Genomic DNA, 16,884 nt, shown 5'->3' on the forward strand with positions numbered 1-16,884 from the left:
AAAACAACGATAACAAAAACATGTCATTCTTTATTATCCAAAGCTGTAGCAGCATTGCAGTTATTATTCCTTAATCTACAAAATGTGGTTATTAAAATTTACTCAAAAGGTAGTAAAATAGGTAATGTATCCTTATTAATAATACGTTCTTTTCCATCTTCAAATCCTACACTTCATCCTTCGTCATCAAATTAATCTTTGTCTGTGCTACAGAATATTAAACTGAAATAAAATAATGGATTATACAGTTGACTGACACTGTGCAACGGTTCTATGCATCAATGGTAACAAAATTAAAAGCATATACTTAAAAAAGATTAAGTGGTATAATGCTTATAATGGCTACTTCAGCTATTACTGAAATTTGGCTAAATTCAATGGTTCGTCAACTGAGAAAATCTCGACTTTTGTACAATTACATTTTTTTTACAGGTGTAAAAACTGGTATACGGGTACGTTTTGCTTCCCAGGGAGTAAATCATAATCAGTAATAATATATTAATTTATGGTCTAATTCTAGTGATATGCAACGGCTGAAAGTATATCCCTATTTACTTCGCAGTTCGAAACACCCTTTTTGGAGAAAAAAATAATTACTTTCTCATACGAGAACTCGTTCCTCGCGGGTGTAATAATTAATAATATTAATGTCAATAAATATTCTTTGGTATTAGCGAAAGTGGAGGATAATACATCGTAACCGCAACAAATCGTCTACAGATTAGTATTACCACTATCCTAATTACTTTCGCGTGCTGCAAGGATTCTCTAAGGGATGATTCTAAATAGAAAAAAAATTATTTCTTTGATAATGCTTGACAATCTTCGGTTCTGCCTTTGAAAAAAAATCTTTGCAAACGTTACGCTGATAATTATCGCCTATACTGTTTATAATATGAGTCCAAGTATATATTTGGAGTTGCGTACATAAATATGTTTAAAAGAAAAATAGATACATAAACTAAATATTGTGTATACTCGCTGTAACGCTGTATTGTTAGTCCGTATAGTAGGTAAAGAGGAAACATAAAAGCTGCCGTGTCAATTTTGCAAGTAAACTAGGTTCGCTACAAAATTGCCAGTACGGAGTCTTAATTCTTTTTCTCGGAAAAAGATAAGATATAACATTAGGCGTTCAACAAATAATAAATGTCATTTATGGATATAAATATATTAAATACTGTCAGTTCAGCGAAAGGAGGCCAGAATAAATAGTCAGTTATTGTTATCATTCTTCGCATAGCTTGCCCTTATGCTAAAACGTTGGATGAACTGTCAATCCAACGATATATCTCCCACGGGTTAAATGTCGTTTGCAAGAATCCCTCTTAAATGACAAAAAATCATTTAAAGCATCAAGATCATCGGTGACTTGTAAATTAGTCGACAAAAACCCATCCACCATTGTAGAGCTCGACGGGGTTCCCTTCTACCGTGGCAATGGACGGTATATCGAAACGTAAAAAAGTGACCAACCATGCTATCTAGTTCTACGTTTATAAAAAACCTGATTTTTCGTATAAACAATAGTTGTATACACCGCGCGGTCAAGGAGTAAATTTCAAAATCTATAAATGCATCTGGAATGGTATATATATGAGAGTTTCGATATTCAGAAAATGCAATATGTAAAAACGGTTCTGGAATGAGCTCGATGCTGAACTTATATCTGGTTCATCATTTTACCATAAATATATAAATATATGCCACTTTCACTGCATATAAGCTCAGTCATTCTTGGCTTTTTTCATCGATTCCTTGTTTAAAATGTTCAGTTAGCTTCGATATTACCTTTGTAATGAATCTAATTTGAACATTTTAAACGGACGTATTTATAAACGATAAAACTGTTGATTACGGTCACTCCGTCTCTCTGTACGAGAGCACTCCGAGTGATTTCACAAACATGTATTATATCTCATCATCCGACACCTTCGATCTTAAGAGATGTCGAGCTACTTATACTACGGTACAGTACGATAACTTAACCGAACGAGATTGTTGCAGAATTGTCAATAAAATATTTCCTTAGTGTTACATTAAATAAATGTAAATCAGAAGTACAAAAAAAGAATGCTACCGTTTGCCATATGGAACGGGTTACCTTCTGAGAGCACTGAAAAATCTTGATTCTCTGGCTCTGTCAACGTCTCGACATTTTCACTGCAACAATCTCATTCTCATAGGATCATTCGTCCCACAATAGTGTACACCGCAAAGTATACATTTCCCAGGCGCACGTCAAAGCACGAGTTGCGTGCAAAAACATTTTCTACAAATAGGTAAATGTAAATACTGTTGAAACACGACGAAATCCGACGCATTCTAAATGCGTCAGTGCTTGGATCGAACACCATCAGAGATCCAACTAATATCGTCTTCGTGAAGAAGCCTTTATATCGAACACTTGATAACATCGCGTCACGAGAGCATCTTGTTAATACAGGTTCTCAACTGTCGGAGAGTATTATCAAAACGAGGCAACATCGAAAGAGCCTGCACAGCTCTCAAATAACTTGGTGTCTTGGTTCCGATCTATCCAGAAAATTCCCTTCCCACAACTAATCTCAAATTCCGCCCAAAATTTCCAGTACCAGGTTGTCAGCCCAAATTTGTACGCAGTATTCCCATTAAATTCAAAGTCCTGCCCTCCCGGCAGCGCTCAACAGCTCGTGTATATAAATAAACGACGAAATCGCATGAGATTTTAAATATTAGCCCTGAAGATGTTCTATATTCTTGGCTTGTAGGTTAGTGTCACGTGGAAGGTCTGCACGTCCATGTCGGCGGCGCGTAGGGCGTTATCCTGCGCGACTAAGTCGTCATTCTGTACGGCGACGCACTCTTTGCTCTCTCTTTGGCTCGGTTCCTCCTCAGTATTTTTCAAAATGATCTCCGCAGGCTGCTGGTCCACGGAAACTCTGACAGTCTTGACTTTGACGGTCTCCAACGACCGGGATTTCGACGTCTCCGAGGAGCGGCCTTTAGCCCCGTTTTCTTTGTTCCTGCGCGAAGAGCTGCGATGAAGACGCGATTTCTCTCTCGAAGATGTTCTACGAAGACTCGGTCGTTTCACGGATTCCGCGCTGGCGCTCAATCCTGACGCTGAGCACAACAGGACTACGTATAGAAATTCGCATGAGTCAGAAAAGAGGATGGGTTAGCTACGATGAGGTCTACGTTAAGGGGACACAGAGAGCCACAGGTGTGAAACTTCACCGAAGACAAGTGAGTGCAACGAAGTGCTTTTCTTATCGAGTCATAAGGACTTTCAGATAATATGGAGTCGCAATTTTTTTTGGGGAGTGGACAGTACACTTACCGATGTTATCGGTGGATGACATGTTGGACCCTCGGAGTATGTGCATGGCTGTCGGATCGCTGTCGGTTGCTGTCAATCTTTCCCCTACCGGTGTCAAGAACCATTCCGATCTAGTTCGCATTCTCGCAGTCTGTCTTTCGTGTACCTGAATGAAAATGCAGATATTAATCGGGTGTCATAGGTATGGGTACGATGATCTTACTGATATGGTAACGACTAGTGGATTTAATGTCTTTCGTTATAAGCTTGAGAAGAAGCAAGTACTGGCAGCATTCTACGGTACCTGTGCCGAACACTATATAATGCTTGTAAAAAATGTGCAGAATCCCCAGAAAGAGGGGAAGTGTACGTTTACAAAGCTGTACATTTGTTCGTCTCGATTACATACGTACCGTAGAATTATTCGAATTAAAGAGAAAGCTTTCTTTGTGCATTGTGTGCATAATGTAAAGGCTGATCTATCAAAATGAATTCCGAGGAAATTATAAGTAGCCAAAAAGTTGTACCTACAAGGGTCGGGCTTGAATGTTTCTTAACAGCGAACTCATCACTTTCCTAATGAAAAATAAATGGTATAAATCGTAGTCACCCTAGCGTGAGAAATTGGCTGAATTGTAACGATTAAATCTTACAAATTGATAACATTTAACCGTAATATCCGTAATAACATAGTATTAACATGCACATACTAATATCGGAGATGTAACATCGTACATCTTCGGACTCCTTAAACTTCAATTTCGGGGAACAATCGATTTACAACGTACATCAAAATTCATTTCACTGGCCTACGAAGTGTAATGATGATGATAATTAATGCGTGCAACATGCAAAAGCAGACTGTGTCAAGTAGACGTTAAAAGGAGCAAGTGTATCATACAAGTACAAAAACCTTTATTGTACCAAAAACAACTAGCGTCCTAATTAACTTAGATAATTCTTTTATTAACACGCGCGCAGTCTTAAATACTTCCGTACATCGTTTTTTTTAATTGTACATGTATTCCAGTTAATAATTCCTACATGTAATACTAGATCGCGATTCCTGTGGTACGTTACATTCATGCAAGGACGTCTCAAAAATCATTTGACAATTAATAAATATTACCGTCTATATGTACAAATGAAACATCGACGTTTATTCTATCTAAAGTCAACGTTAAACACACATACACCGTAATACTCTCGACATGATCCATCCTTTCACATATAATGGTATACTTCTCGTAGATAAGGTCAGTAACCCTTGCAAGTAACAAAATCCAAACAACTTATTTAAAAAAGAACCAACGCATTCCGCCTCTCTTAATTTAAGCGCAACTAAAACACATACAAAACACGCGAGAGCCAAGAAGTAGATGCCAGTAGGTGAGAGAAGTGCTACGTCAAATGACAAACTAAAGAAACCTAGAGGTAATTCCTTTGATGCAAAGTAATCAAAGGACCGTCAAAAATCTCTCAGAAATTTACTTCGATGTATATCTTTTAATGACAAGTCTCCGTCAACTGAGCATAATTAATAATTGGACTATTTCAATTCATCACTGGATTATGCATCGTTCAACATCCAACGTCTACTTCTCGATCAGAGGATACAGGCATTTAACTTAAATAGAAATCATGATTTGTACACGTGAGAAGAAGCACTTCGATAATTTAGTGACGATACTCAAATGGTAATACGTATAATAACTACGGAAGGATAAAATAATATTTCACAAACGTGTCGATACAAAATTACAAAAAAGAGAAAAGTCAGTTATCACCTAATAAGTTAAATTACAGAACACCGAATCGATAATTAACAGTCTTGTTGCTATTGTACAGTTATACAACGTCATGAGCACTGCACTCGATACTTTCCAACATTCTTGCCAATTTACATTCGTATCATGTAAAGCTTACTGTTATCAATCGTCATTAGGATAGATGATTGCTCTAGGAAGCTAATGGCAGTGATAACAAAGATAGTAGTTTAAATAGTTAAAGAAAAACAAAAAAAAATAAACATGCAGCTGAACACAGTAGAAACGCATTTGTACCTTTTGAGAAAACCATTTTTTTTTTCTTACATAGAGCCAACCCCCACTGACACGTAGGCAAGAAATATGATTGATGAGATAATATTTAAGTTCTTCGAAGATACGTTTCGAAAATGAAAATCCTTGCAAAATTAAATGCACGTTGTGATAGTGTACGTTACAAAATCAAATACCTTCTCTTCTTAACTGTACAAAATAATTATTTATATAAATACTTCTGTACGAACATCCAATGCGGTCGAATAAAAAATAAAAAAAGAGGTAAATCAAAAGTACACGCATTTCAATATCTTCGCACGAAATGCTTACTTTTAAGTCGATTAATTGCAGTGCAATTTTGTAATTTCCTTGCAAGCGACAATGGGGGTTGCCAAAGTTAATGCGTGTGTGTGTTTCTTTTTCCTATGAATTAATATCGTGCGTTTTAATGCTATTATAATTTTTATGTATACACTCAATACATGCGAGTTGAACGATCAAGGATCACAATCTCGAGACAGTCTGATACCACGATACTAACTTAGAATTAAAAAAAAAAATTCTCTACTATAAGATCTCTATCCTTCATCGTGCAAATATACGAATAGAAGATCGAAATTATCCATCGAGCCGAGCATCGGCTTGACGAATAACCACTACGTTCTATTTCTTAATATTATTAATTTTTTTTTGTTTTGTTAAAACTGACGTTATAGACTCTATGCTTCACCTATTCCTACCTGTGGCAAATAGCTTAGGCTCTTCGTACTTTCGGCATACCGATTTACTGCTCTAAGCTCGTCCAATGTCATGCCAGCATGCCGAGAATGATGGCTGCCGTTACTAGATGACCTACTAGACGCCTGTCAAACAAATCGATATTTCAATTATTAATATTGTAATTGTACATCTTGCAAATATATTATAATATTAACACAATTTCCTAATCACTTGATGTACACTTTGAACATGCTAAAATCTTCCGTAAGACATCTAACGTCAGATTGTGCCATTGAGGCTTCATGCTACGATAATTGATATATTTTTCCTATTCTTTTAAACTGAACGAATTAATCTGTGCAATTTTACCTGGAAAAATCCGTTCTGCTCTAAGCTAACCGAAAGCCTGGTATAACTTTCGAGTAAGGTATTCTCAGGAATCATTCCTAAGGACGAAGTAAGCTCGAAAGATTCCGGCACATGAATAAGTGCTGGCGTCGACTGCGACTCTTCTTGGTATGACACAGCTGAAATTAAGCGACGTATGATTAATGAAGATTATCAAGAATAAAAAAATCATTTGCATTAATATGAGCGACATACTTACATTCTAAATTGAATTTAAGTCCCAATCTCTCGCACTCGTACTGCAGCCAAGTCTTTTCCGTCTCTAAAGATAATTGTCCTGGAAAAGTAAAAAGTACACCTCTAAACTGATGCGAAAGCTCCTTATGTTGAACCTTCTTAATGATATAAAAGTTAACTTCAAAAAACGAGTGACGTCTCTCTGCATATGTACTTAATTCCTATAAATGACGGTCACCTTTGTTATACTCACTCGATACAAGGTTATCACGTGGGTACCGAAAACTGAAGATCCAGTCGTTTTCGACTTTGAGTATCGTTCCAGTGATTCGTGCATAAAACTCATAGTTTTCTCTTCCGAACAAGTTTGACACGCCGAAATTATCGATCATGAATTTCATCACTCGCGTTGCAACCTGACGGAATCCCAAGAAAAACATGTTTATTAAAAGGAACGTCTAAAGCATATCGAAGAGATCAACGTTATATCATAATTACACCGAATGCATATTTTTCACAACTTTCGTTAAAATTGTACAGTTAAATCAAATGTCTCCTTTTGTCTACACATCCGATCAGTCACCAGTAGATGCACTTACTTTGGAATACTTTTCTTTTTTTTTACAGTAACGTGACATGAAAAGCAAAAATGGGTACATTAGCAAAATTATACCAAAAAAAAAAAAGGAAAAACGCAGACAGTATTTACAGAACGATGCATGTCATTCAAATGAACTTCTCTAAAGCTTAATCTCAGAAAATTATATAAATAATGGCATGCTAGTATCGGTATACATTTTTTGACGAGCCAATGGTAGTCTTTTAGAGTATACGCTAGATTTTTATCTAACATATTTCAAAATGCACATCAAGACCTACATTAACTTAACCGCAGTCTCCTTTAATACAATGTTACTGTACAATATATGCATCTGTCTATAACGAAAATAAAAAGTAATGGTAATATCTGGAACAGGTGACATGACAAACGCGTTACTGAAAGTCAAAATAACAATCGACGTTATGTTTCGCTCTCGAGGAGAATGCCAATTTCAACAATGAAGTCATCGAAACGTTAGTAAATCTTGCGGGCACGAGGAAACAAGACATACAACACTATTGTTAACACTGTAAACTTACTGAGACCTCCGCCTGGCGAGGATTGTAAGCAAACATAAAATGTGACAACAGGTGATCAACCGGTAAATTAGTGCAGCATGTGACGAGAAATAGCTCTCATGCTTAAATTTGAGACTCGTAGCAGTAGATTAGCCTCTCGTTAATATAACATATTTTATCAATATTAAGTCATCTAACTCCTTATTAAATTCGTGCACTTCTTAAAATGAGTTCACTCTTATAGTTTCTGTCGATTGCACTCACATCGTTGCAAGTGCAATCGACACAAACACCATAAATAAGGTATCATCAAGAAAACTATTCTCAGAGATTAAGCATATTTCATTACCGAAAAGAAAACTAGAATACCTATTAAATTATCGATTCGTCTTTCATCGATACCCTGCAAGTGTTCGAATTTACAGTGAATCGCATGAGTGCATTACAGCGAACACGGTCAAGTGGTAATTAAGTAATAATTCCTACCTTAAACCTGAGTACATCTTCCATCTTTGCTGTCTTTCCGTCGCTCACGCAACTCTGGAAGAACGAAGGCGCTACCGATACTCCTAGAGCTTCGCTGGACATACCTGTTCTCGCTCTCTCACTGTTCACAGCTACTACCCTGAACGTTCCGAATAGAAGTACCAGCAGACGTTGTGTGTACAGTGGCAAACTTGTGATTAACCTGAGTAACATAAGAAACGTCATAATTTTCCCACTGAACTGAATATTAATATAAAATAATGCATATTAGCGCGTTATACAACGTAGGTACAAGAGTAATCAAATATTCAACTAACGTATGAAGATCTTTTTCAAGTAATTGTTCTTTACAGCACATTAAAAGTAACGTAAGAATCTTACATAATCATAATAGTGTAGTATGTACGGCAATAATACGAGTCAGGTTTAGGAAACATGACACTAGTGTCACATCATAGAGGAACGTAACATTGTAGTCCGATAGCTTTAAACAGTCTGGAATGAAGTGTGCTCAGATTAAATTCGACATGAGAACATTCCTTGCATCGATCGATAGGCTCGGTGAAATTGCTTGTTACTCTTATTTCAGTCGAAAGATATGCAAGAGCATTACTTCGTTCTTATTGCATGAACGGAATAGCTATTGCCTAATGCATTATGCACAGAGCTCATTTATCAAGTACATTCCATTGGACTGAAGTTACAGATGAAACATATGATTCATGAATTACATGTTAATATTACTAAATACTTCCTACATACATTAATGTGCGGTACTGAATCTCATTTAGTTTTACAATTTCAATAATTATCACAGGAATACATTAGCAAACGAAGGTCACAGTGGAATGGATAAACCAACAACTGTTGCAGCTGTCCCCCTATCACCAGCTTATCAATAATTGATAATGTAGTTTACCATTTTAGAGAGCCATGCAGCAGTGAATAGAAATTCGTAGAAAGGAAAGCGACTAAAACTTACTTATGAATTTGGTCCCTTTGTTGTTCTATGCTTTCCAGCTGAATGACGGTGAACAATTCCTGCTCTCCTTCTCTTCCGAAGATTCCGCCTGGAATTTTTCTCAGGAACTTTTTAAGGACACTGGCGATCGTATATACGCTAAAGTTGTCCATATTTACTAAACGTCCAGTCTGGAGGAAATGGATGAGTTTCTTCATATTCCCTTGATGGCCTGGAGCCCGAAAAACGTCTTTTCGGAACGGAGCTTCTTTATTAAGTTTGAGAATCAGAACCTGTAAAATAAACGACAATGGACACATTCTTAATTGTTGACAGTCTATATACCTTTTTTAATATAAATATTGCAAGAGGATAATAATTACCAATAAGGGGGCCGGTATATCATTTTTACATACTTCGTCTAATGGCACGCCAAATTTTACTCTGAAAATAAGGAACAATATGTAATCGTTAGAAATGACCGGTAATTTTAAACATAACCTGGGTATTATATAATTATAACTCCATTTATCATAAAATGAAGTTAAAATGCACGCTGAAAATGGCTTTAACCTTTCATTTATAATACATAATCGAAATACAAATACTTCAAGTACGAGTCTTTTATCCACTACTTTACATTAAGTGGTCTAATATCAGTGTAATTGAGTATGTGCTCTATACTGGACATGCTTCTACATAACAGCAGCTGATAAAAAAGACCTACAATAAACGCCCACCTTTCAAATACTATCGAGTTTACATAGAAGGGAATTATGAAAAGAAATTAAAATTTTACTGACTCTCGTGCTCTTGTTGAGGATTAAAAAAATACTAAGTGTCAATTGACACATTAATACTAACTTTTCAAGTCTCCTAGGGTATGGTGGTACAGAGGAGGGGTGACCACAGCTCGTCACCACGTTGCCAAAGGTAGCAGCCCGACGGTGCATCCTTTCAGTCCAGCTGCTCATTATACGAGTTGGGTGTACGAGCCACCCAGTCCTCAATGGTAGATAATTATTCTTGACACTTAGTGCACCATTCGTGACGAAAAGAGCTGCAAAGCTCTACTCCGTGCCAGCTTTTATCGGATGCAACTGGACTGAAGGAATTAACAACGGATGCCCTCCTCTTGAATCAATAGATGATCAAGCCACACCATCATCTATAAGAATCTGAACTAAGAAGGGACAAAATTTGATCGCGAAGACTAAAAAATAATAAGCGTCCTGCTCTCGACAATTTAATTAGTGGACATTAATTTTACGAATGAGCATACCATTTACAATAATCAGAGCTCGGAGGTCCTATTCCATTTGAATGTTGACTAGCCTTCAGTAATTATGACTGTCCATGACATGACTGCGGCAAGGCAAACTCATGGCAAGTTCTCCCTTTCTCTTCGGTTGATGAGCAAGCAATGGTAAATAGCCGGACAAGTGCCCTGCAGGTGCAAAGCATTGGCAAATGGTCAGGTAATGCGGTTACCTAAGAAAATCAAAACTATCAATTAGCAAATGATCATAATGAATAAACAATGTTAAATAGCCTGTGGGAAATTGTTATACCATTCGTGAAGGACCGTGGGGTTTTATTTCATCCTGTCATCCGTAACACGACTGACTGACTGATCGAATCGTAGCGCAGGGATGACAAGTGCCCCCTCCTCTGTGATCGACAAACGAACCACGACGAATGATATAGCGACGCCGTTGCCTTCGAGAATCCGACGAAGTGACGGGCCAGGGAGCAACGAAGGCGGCCGAGCGAGCGACGCGAACATAACCTAGCCGTTCCGAAAGAGCTCAAAGCATTGCGCGTTTGCAAACCGTGGCTGCCCTTCACGTTCTCGAGGAGCAACGCCCGCGCTCGACGTGCTCCGGCATTTCCCTCCCACGTTTGGCACTACTCGCGTACTCTGTCATTAACGAGACGACGCATTTGAGCACAAATTAACCACACCTCTTCTTCCCTCTTCACTCGCTGCATCCTCGGAAATCAATATGGCCCCGGACACGGTTGCCACATCCACCATGTTGGTCGAACGAGCGACGACGCGATTGGCTACGTCTGACGTTTCCTGGCACACGATTGGTCGATTCCGTTGGAGCGCACAGAATCGACCAATCAAACGTTAAGCACAGCACGAAGTGCACGAAAGACCAATCAATGAAAAATGAATTGTTTCAGGTATGTTCGCTTTGATTTCACGTTTCTGTTCTTTTATTCACCGGCGAGTCAATGCCCCTGCACTTCTGCAAATAGGTTTTCATTATTCGCGCTCTGTTTTTGTAATTGCAACAGCGTTTATTGGAACAATAACGTTTCAATCGCTGCCTACGTCGATCGCCGGTTTCGAAGCGCTTGGATGGTTATCTAAAATAACGAATGAAATAATGGTCGACAATTAATCTATGATTATATGTCAAAATACGGTGTACTGTTAACGATAATATTTGCCATGTCGCAAATCGCAAAGGTCTTGTCGCCCGCTATGCACAAACAGTGTTTCGTTCCGAACTGTAATAACTCTACGACTAAAACGCCGAATAAAATTTTCATTAACGTACCACGGAATCAGGATGTGAGAAAACTTTGGTGCAATGCCGCAGGCTGTCCCATTGAGAGTTTAAGTTACATGGCTTTCTGCTGTCAAGATCACTTTAATGTAAGTAAAGTTATGTTAACTGAGCTTGCATCAAAGAATTAATAGAACGTTGCTAGCGTAGAAACGATGATACATTTAATTGATAACTTTCTTTGTGATTTCAGCTGGAACATGACGTCGAAAGCAATCCATATTCTCATAGTGGACGTAAGAAATTGAAGAAAGGCATAGTACCTCACATATTTGCATGCCAGGAACACATTGCTGTTACAAAGCAAGAAGAAAAGCCAATACATCTAACACAGAACGAGGTAGAGATTCCTGCCTCGGTGGTGATGGCAGAGTCAGAGCAGAACATTTCAGAAGTGTTATATTCATCCCAATTAGTAATTAATGCATCCAAAATAGTTCAAGAGATGCCTTCCATCGATGAGTTTAATGTTCCTAATTGTACCAAGGAAGAGACATGTAAAAATGCATCAGTAGATAAAGAGATTAATTTCATGGATGAAACTAATGGGATAAACAGAAAAAGAGACGCACGTTCTGTGAACGATGAGTCCTTTGATTTGAACACAAAGAAGTCATCCCTTAGTAATTCAAGCAATGCCTGTAAAGATAACGGTACTTTTCCTAAAAGAATAAAAAATAAGAATTACAAGCGTCAGCTGATAAACGAAATCAGGAGCAATGCTCTGTCGAACCTGGTCGATGCTTATGAAATTCTATCTGAACGCAGCAGTTCACTAGACAGTCTTTCAGAGCTTGAGAAAGCCACTGATAGTAGCGACGAAGATAATTTTAGACAAAAGTTGTCTGAATTGACTCCTCTAGAGCTGACTAAAATGGTAATTAAAGACGACCCATTGACTTTCATCGGGATACCCATATATTCGTTACATATCATTGACAGAATGCAAAGTAAGCTAAACATGCCTATAGAGAATATATATTTGATCTTGAAGAAACTACGACTTAATCCCTCTGACGAAATTTTGGTGGACGATTTTGGATATTCGGTACGTCAGGTGCACAAAACACTGATGAAAGGATTGCCTCGTCTAGTGAAACTGATTAGGAAGTTGATAGCATGGCCTACGGAAAAGAACATAATAAAAACACTACCATTACAGTTTCGTGTAAAGTTCGGTAATGTTCGGTACATCATAGACAGCTTTGAAATTGAAATAGAGAAGCCTGATAGTGAAGTGAATCAAGAATTGATGTGGTCCAAAAAAAGAGCTTGCTGTACCGCTAAGTATTTGATTGCCATGACACCTGATGGCCGAATCACTTATATATCCGAAGGCTTTGGGGGCTCGGCTACTAATACTTTCGTCCTTGAGAATTCCGGATTCCTGGACAAACTTCCAAGTGGTACTACAGTCATAGCTATGGATAATTTTGAAGGGGTGGAAGCACTCTTTAAGAAAAAGGAGTTCACGTTAATACAAACACCGATGTCAACAACTGATAGAGAACTTACCGACGAAGAGGTGTTACTCACGAAGCAGATAGCAAGCATTAGGATTTATGCTGATAATGTGATCAAACGTATTAGAGACTTTAGGCTCTTGGAGTCTCACGTTTACGTGGAAGACTATCTTGTTCCTTATTTAGATTATATTCTAGTTATAGTTGCAGCATTGGTTAATTTTCAAAGTGCGATTTTTCCATAAGCATTGAGTACGAGTTTTAGATGTAGGTACAATGAATGGCTTTGTGAAAACAATTGAATGGATATACATGTGTTAACTTTTGTGACATACTTTTTTTTATTTTTTATACCATGTTTAGTTAACAGTTATGCTCCAAAGTCATTTATTGTACATAAATCTGCTAAAATAAGCTGTACATTTTGGTATGGTAATTATTTCAATTACTTGTACTCGATAACTGTTGAAAATCAATTCATAGTTGCTCGATATAATTCACAGCCAATGATGTGTGTAAAACTAAAAAAAAAAAAAAAGCATGATGTCCTGGATGTGCGAAGGAATGGTAAATTCGTTAAAAAAAAAATGGACAATCCTTCAATTAAAATTCGTTACGCAATTTTCTAACTGTGTGTAACTTATGATATTACAGTCACAACATAATATTACAAAGATCTATTCTTACCCGTTAAACAATTAAAAAATAAATATTGTACAGTAAACATAGTGATCTATACAGTAGTTTTAGGTATTTTTCTGTTCGTTTAAGACTTGCATCATGGCGAAACAAAAACGTCTAAGTGATTTGATTATAAGTTAATACAATAAAATGTATTTATAAACAAAAGGATATCTTGTCTACTGGTATTAGATTGTTCGAGGGCTGCCTCTTCTTTTCTTTTCTTTGAATCATGATTTTTCAAGGATAGCAGAAATCTTAGACTCGCTTCTATTCCTAATGTTTTTTGTTGCGTCTCTTAGAGTTTTGACAGCTGGCCGTGCTTTTCGAAGCACTTGCATTCTGTCCGATGACTATTCGACCGGAAGCTATTTCCTCCCTATCGGCCGAATTTTCAATCGTCTTCTGTGCTTCCAAGAAGAACATGAGGTCGCGAATCTGTTCCCGCAGATCTGTCAATTCAGCCTCTTTTGTATCTTTATATTCCCCGATTTCCGTTTGTAGTTGTTTGTGCTTCGCTTGCCACGTGCTTTGGTTAAGCTGAAGAGCCGTTCTCAAGTCCTTCTCTTCAGAGAGATCCGACTGAGCTTGATTCAGCTTGGTGCTCGTGTGTTGCAGCTTCCTTTCTAGAGTCTGCTTCTCTTTGCTGAGAGTTGCTAATTGTTCCTGGAATTCACATGTAATTTACATATAATATAGGTCTAGTATCCATCTAATATTCATCTTTCTAAAGTATATTCTACCTTGAATTTGGTATTTTCCTCCACAATCTGGTCTAATTTGTCACGTAATTCAGCGGTCTCGGAGACAGTGCGTTGCTCCAGTCTATTGAGTCTTTCTTCAAAGTACTGCCTCTGCGTCTCCAATTGCGAAGTAAGTAGGTAAGTGAACTCCAGTTGTACGGAGTCAACTTTTTCATCGACAGCTGCTCCTTCGCTCTTAGTAGGCTCTCTTCCACCCTCTACCATTTTACCATCCTTGTCCTGAAGCAAACGGTGGACAAAATTGTCTCCAACGTAATCCCAGACTCGATTGTTGCCGAGCTGCATGGCGTAACAATGGTGAGTATCCTGATAGTGCTCGAAAGCATGGCCATGGTGATAACGAGAGCAACCGATGTGGCCACATATCAAGCAGATCCACAGAGCCTCGGTGCTGGTTCCGACAACTAAATTCCATACAGTTCACAGTGACAATTTGAATGGCTTTTAAAATATACAAAATACAATTATAGTTACGAAAAATGCAAATACAATTATACAAATGCTTACCACACTCCATGCAGTGGCTGTCGGCTAGTGGTTCTGGGGTCTGGGCATATCGACAGACAGGACAAGTCATGTCACCCCATTTACGAAGACAACTGGAGTGGAATGTGTGATTGCACAGAACAGTTAATATTCCATCTACACTTTCGTCCATTCTTTCTAAGCACACTGGACACGATGGTAGTTCTGTATGTCCTGCTAATGACATTCCATTGTCCGCAACTTCGACTCTCGAGACAAATACCAGATGACATACCACATCAGGTTCCAACGAGTTGTAAGGTACTCCGTTGAAGGTTTCGTAGAATTCACTGGCTGCCACCTGAGACAATATTGTTTATACATTGATTCTGTATTTAATTATTTATATCTATTGTTTTTAGATTTTTTTAGGGTGAGAAAATGAGATTTTAAAGGGTCTTACTTACTGCGGATCGAAACGTTATTAAAGACATATACTGATTGGGGCTGCTGTCTCTTAAGATTCGAAAATGTTTGATATCCTGATGGCAGGCTGCCGTAAATGTTAGCAGATCGTGACAAGTCATAGTGGCTGGAACCGACAATATGCAAATGGTGTGGCTGCGCTCGGCTGCTTGATGCATTTCTGTTAACTCACTGAGAAAGAATGAAACCAAGTAAATAAAATCCATTACACGTAAAGGAATATCTCGGGGACTAGAGAATAAATTAAAGAGACATACGTACTCTTCTTTAAACAAGTGCAAAATTCCTTTAGTGACCTCAACGAATGGGTTTCCAGAAAAGAAATTTATTTGATCCGGTGATGAGCATGCCATGGCACCGTCCGTTTCTGTCGGTGCCATAGCTGAGGTGGGAGTTTGAGGAGCGAACGACGATTCTTCCGAACTAGCTCGGGATGTAGAATGAGATTTACTGGATCCTTGGGAGGACAGTAAAAGAATTGGTCTCTCCGTCACGCTGGCATAGCTTTCTACCGTAATATCTCTTGGCTCTCTGCAACCTCTCATCTTTCTAGAGGCCATTGTGTCTAGCGAAAAGTAGAAAAAGTTAATTTAGTAGTCCAAAAGCAACACAACTCTTACAAACTTATAACACAATAACGATACTACATAATATTGCGCATCTAAACGAAATTGTATTATTATGTATAAATCGGGTCAATGAAAAAATGGAGCAAAAAAAGAGTACACAGATAACGGATGCATAACCTTAATAGTTTTTAATAATTTTCGAGAAAACTGCTGCTGTCATGGGACTTACCAGCGTTTTCTTTCGATTGTGGATCATCAATTTCGATACGAATTACGCATAGCGATACCGAAACGGCCGAAGAAGACATTATACATAACCAGGTCGATTCGACATTGTCGCAGATTTACCGTGAGCTTTTCGTCACCTGTCAAGTCACGATTTCGCCACATTGAAATTTTCCCATATGAACAGATCAGCTGACTGACATACGTGCGAGATGGTAAGGCACAAATGTTTACAAAACAATAATTACTATACTCCGTGGGTGGCTTTACATGAAACGATGTTAGTGATTATCTAGTGATAATCAATGTATTCGCTGGCGCCATCTTGACGCGAACTATGGTCACTATTTTTCAGCTAATCTGGAGTCGCAGTAAAATAAATTTAAATACAGCGCGACCGCCATTTTGGTTATAATTAAAAACCAGTTTCGGTCC

The 16,884-nt window shown here is 38.0% G+C and overlaps 3 protein-coding genes across 8 annotated transcripts; 1 reads left to right on the forward strand and 2 right to left on the reverse strand.

The window, feature by feature from the left end:
• Positions 1–12: 12 nt before the first annotated feature.
• LOC105699537 lies at positions 13–11,279 on the reverse strand. Of its 6 annotated transcripts, none has more exons than XM_012424628.2 (13): positions 10,786–11,279; positions 10,497–10,705; positions 10,079–10,382; positions 9,598–9,658; positions 9,236–9,507; positions 8,254–8,455; positions 6,902–7,064; positions 6,671–6,748; positions 6,433–6,590; positions 6,084–6,206; positions 3,833–3,877; positions 3,323–3,467; positions 13–3,105 (listed from the first exon to the last, which is right to left on the reverse strand). In XM_012424628.2, exons 3-13 carry the CDS (start codon positions 10,186–10,188, stop codon positions 2,732–2,734), a joined length of 1,731 nt encoding a protein of 576 aa, XP_012280051.1. In that variant the 5' UTR covers positions 10,189–10,382; positions 10,497–10,705; positions 10,786–11,279; the 3' UTR covers positions 13–2,731. The 6 variants fall into 6 exon arrangements, with proteins under 6 accessions (XP_012280051.1, XP_012280049.1, XP_012280050.1 ...); XM_012424626.2 differs by having other exon boundaries at positions 13–3,120; XM_012424627.2 differs by having other exon boundaries at positions 13–3,120; positions 10,079–10,392.
• Positions 11,280–11,458: 179 nt separating this feature from the next.
• LOC105699442 lies at positions 11,459–13,535 on the forward strand. Its single transcript, XM_012424426.1, has 2 exons — positions 11,459–11,885; positions 11,990–13,535. The coding sequence occupies exons 1-2, from the start codon at positions 11,640–11,642 to the stop codon at positions 13,502–13,504; spliced, it is 1,761 nt and encodes a 586-aa protein (XP_012279849.1). The 5' UTR covers positions 11,459–11,639; the 3' UTR covers positions 13,505–13,535.
• A 327-nt stretch (positions 13,536–13,862) lies between these two features.
• Positions 13,863–16,668, reverse strand: LOC105699443 (BRCA1-associated protein). The gene is made up of 6 exons (XM_012424427.2): positions 16,454–16,668; positions 15,917–16,220; positions 15,637–15,826; positions 15,212–15,530; positions 14,684–15,108; positions 13,863–14,606 (listed from the first exon to the last, which is right to left on the reverse strand). Exons 1-6 carry the CDS (start codon positions 16,530–16,532, stop codon positions 14,217–14,219), a joined length of 1,707 nt encoding a protein of 568 aa, XP_012279850.1. The 5' UTR covers positions 16,533–16,668; the 3' UTR covers positions 13,863–14,216.
• Positions 16,669–16,884: the final 216 nt, after the last annotated feature.

This window comes from Orussus abietinus, unplaced genomic scaffold (assembly GCF_000612105.2).
Source record: "Orussus abietinus isolate OABI.00-Male unplaced genomic scaffold, Oabi_2.0 scaffold8, whole genome shotgun sequence".
Taxonomy (NCBI): domain Eukaryota; kingdom Metazoa; phylum Arthropoda; class Insecta; order Hymenoptera; family Orussidae; genus Orussus; species Orussus abietinus.

Bases quoted from the DNA above. Each gene is read 5' to 3' on its own strand.
- LOC105699537 (XM_012424626.2), bottom strand. From the start codon at position 10,188: ATGAGCAGCTGGACTGAAAGGATGCACCGTCGGGCTGCTACCTTTGGC. The intron at 9,659-10,078 runs GTTAGTATTAAT...CCTTATTTTCAG, and splicing joins TACCCTAGGAGACTTGAAAA to AGTAAAATTTGGCGTGCCAT. The intron at 3,878-6,083 runs GTAGGAATAGGT...ATTTTTCATTAG, and splicing joins GCCTAAGCTATTTGCCACAG to GAAAGTGATGAGTTCGCTGT.
- LOC105699442 (XM_012424426.1), top strand. From the start codon at position 11,640: ATGTCAAAATACGGTGTACTGTTAACGATAATATTTGCCATGTCGCAA. The intron at 11,886-11,989 runs GTAAGTAAAGTT...TTGTGATTTCAG, and splicing joins GCTGTCAAGATCACTTTAAT to CTGGAACATGACGTCGAAAG.
- LOC105699443 (XM_012424427.2), bottom strand. From the start codon at position 16,532: ATGTCTTCTTCGGCCGTTTCGGTATCGCTATGCGTAATTCGTATCGAA. The intron at 16,221-16,453 runs GTAAGTCCCATG...ACTTTTCGCTAG, and splicing joins ACAATCGAAAGAAAACGCTG to ACACAATGGCCTCTAGAAAG. The intron at 14,607-14,683 runs GTAGAATATACT...TGTGAATTCCAG, and splicing joins AGGAAAATACCAAATTCAAG to GAACAATTAGCAACTCTCAG.